At 45.7% G+C, this 7,892-nt stretch overlaps 1 protein-coding gene across 4 annotated transcripts in view; it reads right to left on the bottom strand.

The window, feature by feature from the left end:
• Positions 1–7,848, bottom strand: part of Bloc1s6 (biogenesis of lysosomal organelles complex 1 subunit 6) — a 14,513-nt gene extending 6,665 nt beyond the window's left edge. For 2 of the 4 annotated variants that reach the window (XM_033765206.1, XM_010632497.2), the window contains exons 1-2: positions 6,140–6,221; positions 5,554–5,695 (exon numbers count right to left, since the gene is read on the bottom strand). In XM_033765206.1, coding sequence (XP_033621097.1) covers positions 5,554–5,695; positions 6,140–6,206 — 209 coding nt within the window. In that variant the 5' untranslated portion in view covers positions 6,207–6,221. Of the gene's footprint in view, positions 1–5,553; positions 5,696–6,139; positions 6,222–7,298; positions 7,407–7,544 lie in introns of those variants that run through there. The other 2 variants (XM_033765207.1, XM_033765208.1) reach the window with 2 other exon arrangements.
• Between the last annotated feature and the right edge of the window lie 44 nt (positions 7,849–7,892).

The following is a 7,892-nucleotide window of genomic DNA, read 5'->3' as shown; positions in this document are numbered from 1 at the left end:
CATTCCCTGGAAAAAAAAAAAAAAAAAAAAAAAAAATTGAAGCCTTTCCCATCATGCATGGTGGTACACACCTATAATCCCAGCACTTGGGAGGCTGAGGCAGGAGGATCACCATGAGATTGAGGCCAGCCTGGGCTCCATAGTAAATTCAAGGCCAGGCTGAACTACATAGAAAGACTCTGTCTCAAAAAAGTTGCAACACTCCCATAAAAGAAGCAGGAGTTGGGGAAGACAGACAATCAAGGGATACTAAGTCAAAAAGGATAAGTAAACAGCAATATGAAAAAAGCACAGGAGGAAAAATCGCAACCTTCCCCTGCTGGTAGCCAGGTGTATGATCTTGGAAATCCAGTTTACGCCTCAGGACCTAAATCTTGTTGTTTACAAAGTGGGAAGGTTAGAGAACTTCTAAGGTTCCTTACTGAAATCCTGACTGAAATCCTACTAGGACGAGAAGCCAGCTTCCCTGTCATCCCTCTCCATAACAAGCACTGTAAAAATCAAAGACACAGTAACACTACGGGGTCACCCGAGTAAAATTTGCTTGCAAAACTGTGCTTCCCACCACCCAGCACAGCATGGGCACTGCACAGGCTGAGGGCTGGACCCGCGTTCGCACAGAGACCCCAGGGAGACACAGAATGGAAGACAAGAAAATGCGCAAGGGCCCCATGACTTTAGCAGGTGGGGACTCACTCATGCAAAGACTCAAACTCACACGTGGAGAAACAGAAGATCTAGACAAGTAACAACTCTCCAAAACAGAAAGTACTCAAACCAGAGAGCATTCATGGGTGATGGCTCCCAAGCATTTAAGAAGCAATAGCAATTTCCATAATCTCTTCCAAAACACAGGACACTTTCTCATTCATTCTGTGAGGCTGGCGTTATCCAAAAACCAAAAGCAGACATTATAAGAAAGGAATATTGTAGGCCAGTGTCTCTCATGAACGTGGTATAAACTCTGCAGCAAAGGCTGAGTGTGGTAGTACACACCTGCAATCCCAATACTCAGGAGGCCGAGGCAGGAGGATTTCAAGTTTGAGACCAACCAGGCTATCCAGCAAGTTCAAGGCCAGACTGAACTACACAGCAAGACCTTGCCTCAAAAACAAACAAACAAACAAACAAACAAAAAACCTCAACAAAATATTAACAAATTGAATTCAACAATATATAAGAATTATACACCACAGCCAAGAGGGATTTATACCAAGTATACAAAGCTGGTTGTATATTTGAAAATCAGTGTCATCCGTGACATCAACAAGCTAAAGAAAAAATATAGACCATACCAGCTGATACACACACACACACAAAAAGAGCACTTGACAAAATTCATCTCTACTCATGATTAAAAATGTTCTCAAACAAATTAGGGAGACTTCCTCAACTTGATAAGAAAACCTAAAAAAGCACACAGCAAATCTCATACTTACAGTAAGAAAGCAGATACTTTCCTCATAAAATCAAGAACAGGCATGTTCCTCTCCCTAATCCTATTCAACACATCACTAGAAGTCCTCACCAAGCCGGGCGTCGGGGCACACGCCTATAATCCCAGCACTTAGGAAGCTGAGGCAGGAGGACAGCTGTGAGTTCAAGACCAGCCTAGGCTACATCGTGAGTTCCAGGTCTGTCTCAACTACACAGTGAGACCCTGTCTCAAAAAATAAAAAAAAATAAAAAAAAAACAAGTCCTCACCAAAGTAGTAAGGCAGGAAAATAAAAGGTACAGATTGGGAAGGAAGAAATAATGCTGCCTTTGTTCACAAATGACATGATTTCCTATGTGGAAATTCCCAAAGGATCAACAAAAAAAACCTCCTGAAACTAATATGCAAGTACAACAAGGTTTTAGGACAGGAGGCAAATATACAAAGTCAGCTGTTTTCCTATGCACCAGCAATTAATTTGAAATTTTTAAAAACACTATAATTTAGAATAGCTTCTCCCCCAATGAAATAGTTTGATAGACACCCAACAAAATATGTACAGGATTAATATGTAAAAACCATACAACTCTAGAGGAAAAAAAAAACAAAGACAAGTCAAGGTTGGGGATGTCGCCTAACATGCCCAAGGACCTGATTTGATCCTCAGCACTGAAAAGTAAAAGAAAAAAAAAAAGTCCATATATGACACGTTAGGGCCGGGGATTTAGCTTAGTGTTTCTGCCGCCTGCCTTGCAAGCTCAAGGACCCGAGTCTGATCCCCGGTACCAAAAATTAAAAAATAAAACAAAACAATGAAGCGTTAATCCAAGTACATACACTAAGTGATTCAATACTTTAAAGTCAGTTCTTCTCAACTTCAATCAAAATCCCAGCAAAGGCTGGGGTTTGTAGCTCAGGGGCACCACACCTGCCTGGCAAGTGCGAGGTCCTGAGTTCGATTTTCTGGAACCTGAAAAAAAAGTCTCAGCAAATTAATGTGTATCTAGTAATGAGGGAGGAGAACAGGGCTGGGGCAAAACTGGTCAAACAAGTGGGAGTAAACCGTCGAAGTCAGGAGACCCAGGCACAAGCACAGAACAGAGAATCTGGATGACTCCGCAGTATGAACACTGCCCGTGGAGCCAACTGAAAAAGTGATGTTTTCAATTCTTCATTTACATTTACCTGGCACAAAACCAAGCAAGTCTTCAACGGGACAGTTTAAATCTGGTACCAAGTGAGCTTGGCTAGGGCAACTTTCCCCTTGGTCTGTACGAGTGAGAAGCCAATCTAGGAATTCCAGATACAAAGGAGCCTGTTGAGGGCGGACTGAGCGTGTCAACTTGAGAAGTCTGATGGAAGCTGTAAAGGGGAAATGATGGAGGACAGTTCGGCCTCTGCTCCTTCCGAGGAGCTCAAGTCTCCGCCTTCATACTCAACGTCATCTCCCGGCTTCCGGCGCAGGCCCTTTGGCTTCCGGCGCAGGCCCTTTGGCTTCCGGCACAAATCCTTCCGGCTTCCGGCACAGATCCTTCTGCCTTCCGCGTAGACTCTCCAGTCTCCACCGCAGGCCCTCCGGCCGCACACAGGACACTGCAGTGAGCTCCAGACCTTCGAATGGATCCTCTGGTTCCAGTGTGCAGTCAGCCCCTCTGCACTCTTCCTCTTCCGACCCCAATGGGGGGGGGGTCATTATAAGCCAACCTTGTAAATTCGTATATATCTGTATACCTTATGTAAATACTCTTATCTCTAGAACATACTGATACAGAGCCCCTCCCTTATTCTGTAGCCACTTTGCACCCCAGCTCTCACTCTGCAGAGCGGACTTCTTTCCCACCTTCAATAAATATACCTCCCGCTCCCTTTGCTATGTGTCTGATCCAGTTCTTTGTTCGGTACACCAAGAACGTGGAAAGAATTTCCTAGAACTCTAAAGTCAGTGAGAGTAACAAATTCTAAAGTTCATTCTAAAGTTTTTCATATAGTAATGAAAAAAAAATAGTTGGAAGACTTACACAACTCAATCTCAAGACTTACAAAAGCTACAGAAATCAAGACAGCATGGCACTGGCCAAAACAACAGGTGCAGTGAGCCCCAGAACAGAATGCAAAGCCCTTAAATTGACCAACACACATAAACACCGTGAGAGCCCAGGCGATGCAGGGGACAGAAGGGACCGAGTCCGTGAGCAAAGAAACAAGGCGAGGCACAGACTTGACACTGTCACAAAAGTTAGCTCAAAATGGATCATGGCTCTAAATGCAAAGAACAGACCAAACCTTGTGGAAGAAAACACAGAAGATAATCTAGGTGATCTCGGTTTGGTAATGTTTTCAGATAAAATATCAACAGGATGATCCATGAAAGAAAAGGTGATCAGTCAGATTTTATTAAAATTAAAATGCTCTGCAAGACAATGGTAGAATGAAAAGACAAACTGCAGATTCCTGATTAGGTTTGGAGAAAATAGTAGCAAAACACAGAAAGGACTTGTAATAGAAATATACAAGGAACTCTTGCCAATGATCTGAGGAGACATCAGCTGTTAAATATGGAATCTGTGTGGCCTTTGTCCAAAGTCCCCAGGCCAGAGCTTCTAAAATCCCTGGAATCTCCCAAGGGACAGTTATGTCTGTCATTCATGAGCCCCTCAGGTCCTACCTGAGTTTACGCTTACCAGGAGTTTTGGGCCCCCAGGGCTTCAGCATGGGGCTGCACTTTCCAGAAAGACCACCCACGTGGTCAGAAGGCTGGGGCTTTGAACCCTATGAGCTCAATTCAGTGGCCATGAGTCACTTAACCATACCTACAGGAAGAAACCACAGCGACAATGTGGGGCAGCCAGCCCAGGGGAGTCTAGTGAAACTGGGGCATGTTTCGTGGCTCAATGTGGCCCCACTTCCCTCGGAGAGGGCACCAGAGCTCTGTCTGAGATCCTCTCAGCCGCTCTTCATGTGGCTAATCCTGCCTTATCCTATAAAATAGATCTCTGAGTACACTGCTTTCTGGACCCACAAAGGTAGGCCAATGTCATTGATTAAACTCTTCAATTAAGCCTGATTCCCGGCTTCCTCTGAGTAGAATGCTCTCCAGACACACTGCAGGCAGTTTCTCACCTCCCTTCAGTCTATCCAAACCCCCACAAAATCTTTACCACTTCGCTGCCTCCAGGACTGATGGGCATCAGAACACAAAGCAACCTGTGCGCTAGGAATGAATGTTTCCCGGGTACCAGCAGAAAATCAATCAAGTCCCCAACTATGACAGGGTGCCATGCAGAATCACTTCCACCCTCCCGGAGCACCTCAAGGTGCTCACTACTAACTCTGAGTTAGGCAGAGTCAGAGATCTGTCCTCCTCTTCTGCCCCACAAAGGCTTCCGAATTGAGCTTTCAAAGGGGAGGTTTTATAGCTCAGCCAGTTCACAGCCAATTTAAAGCTGACCACCAAAGAAAGAAGTTGACAGACGGACCGGCCCAGGCGCCCCAAAGATTCCACTGAGGCAGAAGCTGAGACGCTGTCTCTGAGGAGGAGCAACAGTCCGAGTGGAGATTTTTATACACCGACCCTCTGTGGGTCCCACTCTATCAAACCCAGTTCCTCTCTTCACACACACCCCGAGCCTTATTTGCTGGGAACAAAACAGGTCCTCCCAAAAAAGAACTGAAGGTCTCCTGCCAACTCATGTGAGACACACTAAAAACAAGTGTGACGGGGCCAGGGATTTAGCTCAGTGGTGCCGCCTCCTGCCTCACAAGCACAATCCCCAGCACCAAAAAACAAACAAACAAACAAGTGTGACATTTTTGGAGGCAATATTTCAACTCTCCTCAGAAACAGGTACTGACCTATCCACCCCAAAACAAGACCCCATCCGCAAAGTTTTACAAAATAATGTTACACCAAAACTAACTGCGGAGTCCAGAGAAGAGTTAGAGGAAACTTAGGACAAATCACTCCGGGAGTGTTATTTACTCTTCACACCTAGATTACTATGCACTCCTCTAGCCCCAGAAATACTCCATCATGGTTAAATGTTACACAATATTATATTAAACCCTGTCGTGACTCTGGGATAAACAACTGTGCTAGAGAGGAAGGGAGCCAACTTACGTGAGCTCCTGAAGGGCCTGTTTTGATCTCTGTAGGTCCGGCAGGTAGTGAGAAAGCAGACCCTCCGCCAGCTGCTCCACGGCTCTGTCTTCCACCATCAGGTCCTCAATTAACCCTTCATCAGGAGAAGCATCGCCCACCCCTGTTGCAAGTTAAAGTCAAATATAAGCAGCTCTTAAACTGCTTATAGTAGTAAAGGAGGCTGGGGAGTCCTGGGTAGGAAGCAGGAAGTGGGCAACAGTCACTAAATTGAAGCATTCTTGCTTTACTGGCATGCACCATTATGACTGCCTTCACTTCTCTTATATACAGTCATCTTAATTCATGGATCTTTTTTTCTCCACCCCAATCTTCTGGTTAATTACTGAGTAAGTTTCAATGCTTTTATAAATATTTAGCTATTAAGAACCAGGTAATTCTGGGCATGGCAGCACATCCCTGGAATCCTAGCACTTGGGAGGCTGAGGCAGGAGGATTACAGAGAATTTAAGGGCAACCTGGGCTACACAATGGGCTCAAGCCCAGCCTGAACTACACAATAAGACCCTATCTTGAAAAAAAAATACATACATACATATATACATACCAGGTAAATTATTGTGGCAGAGGAAATGGTCCTCACCTAATTCATACAAAAAGCATTTCTTGAACATCTATCTTGAACACTCTAGTCTCTGAAGTTTCCACAATAAATGACAAGTCCCTGTCCTAGAGGGGACAATGCTGGAGAATCGCAGAGCATGACAAGGGTCGTTACTGTAACAGAAACTACTACATAAGTCTGGGAAAGACTTTTAAAAGGAAATGTGGGCATTTGAGGTGAGACCTAAAGAACAAACAGATGTCTTCTTTTCTTTTTTTAAGTGTTACACACTGTTAAAACACTGAAGAGAAAAGCACAAGCTGAAAAATAAAGTTCTCACTCTGGAATTATGGAGTCAATTTGAAGATTCTTACAGAGCCTTCAGAACCTGTCTTTGCATATCCATGCAAACAGTATTTAGCATAACTCATACTCTTCTGTGTCTCAGCTTTCTACAGCAACATCTGTGGATATACTACATTCTTTTTAATAGAATTCTATCATAGTTTTTAAACCAGTCCCCGATGGATGAGTTATTTTCACCTTTTGCTATTCCAAACAATGCTGTAGCACAGTTCCAGGCAAAGTGCTGCACATTTGCCTCAATTTCTGTGGGATCAACTCTTAAGTAGAATCTGGGACAAAAGGTGTGTGTGTGTGTGTGTGTGTCCCTTAAACAGACATTGCAGCACTGCCCCTCCCACGGTTCCAATTTACAACAGTCATTGGCGGTCTATTTCCAAACGGGGAAGAACTCCATGTGGAGAAAGGAGAGGATGCAACACAGGTAAAGGGTAACGTGAGCGCAGGTGGAAATGTAGGTTTGCTCTGAAAGCTGCTGCAGGGGGGCATCGGGCACACACAGCATGGCGAACTGAGGCCCATGTTAACGGGAGTGATTTTTTAGCAAGTGGCGAGGATCCACTTAAGGGATCTGAACAAGAGAACAACATGACTGCAGCTTTATCTTGGGGTCAGTGATAAAACAGCAGTGGGACAGACAAACTGAAATAGTACAAGACTGGAGGTGGAGTAGCCTTACAACCGCTGGGGTTAGGGGGTAAACAGAGGGGAGATGGAAATTGTACGGTAAAATCCCACAAGCAGTGGAGGGCCGAGGCCAGGGAGAGCCCGGCGCAATTTCGGATTCAAGTGAAAATACCTTGGCACCATTAACAGGGTCAGGCATCGGCTTCGATTTGCGCCCCTGCCGTGTCAAAGTATCCATCAGAGAGCGGCAAGCAAGAGCGAGGAGAAGAGCCCAAGCCTGCCTGGGAGGAGCTCTGTTTATAGCAGTGACTTAAGAAGGTGTGAGGGGGAAGCGTTCACCGAGGAAAAACACTACCAGGAGAGCGCTGAGAGCACTACTCTGGGGCAACCTCGGTTTTTCTGGAACAAGAAGTCATACTTTGCTAAGGTAGAGCGAAGCCTTTTTCAACCAGCTCGTATGAACCACAGAACACAGAAGACGCTCCGGGCCGCATCTTCTCAATTCTCCCCGGGACGCTGTCTGTCCAGCCGACGCCCGCGGGCATCGGGGATGAGGATGGTTTAGAGGACACCAGCAGGACACAGCGGCTGACACAGAGTAGTCAGCTGAATCGTAAACTGAGCCTCTTTCTGACAAACTCAATCCCAAAGTCATCAATGCAGGAGCCAGGAGCCAGGAGCCTGGTCGACCCCGCTCTGAGCGCCGACTGCTCCCAGCTTCGCTCCCCTCCCGGCTTCCGTCCCGTCTCGCGCGCGCGGACACAGC

The sequence above is a fragment of the Fukomys damarensis genome, unplaced genomic scaffold, assembly GCF_012274545.1.
Source record: "Fukomys damarensis isolate Sample0158 unplaced genomic scaffold, DMR_v1.0_HiC HiC_scaffold_17, whole genome shotgun sequence".
NCBI classification, from domain to species: Eukaryota; Metazoa; Chordata; class Mammalia; order Rodentia; family Bathyergidae; genus Fukomys; species Fukomys damarensis.
The sequence above is the reverse complement of the archived record's forward strand: the minus strand, read 5'-3'. Positions and strand labels throughout refer to the sequence as shown.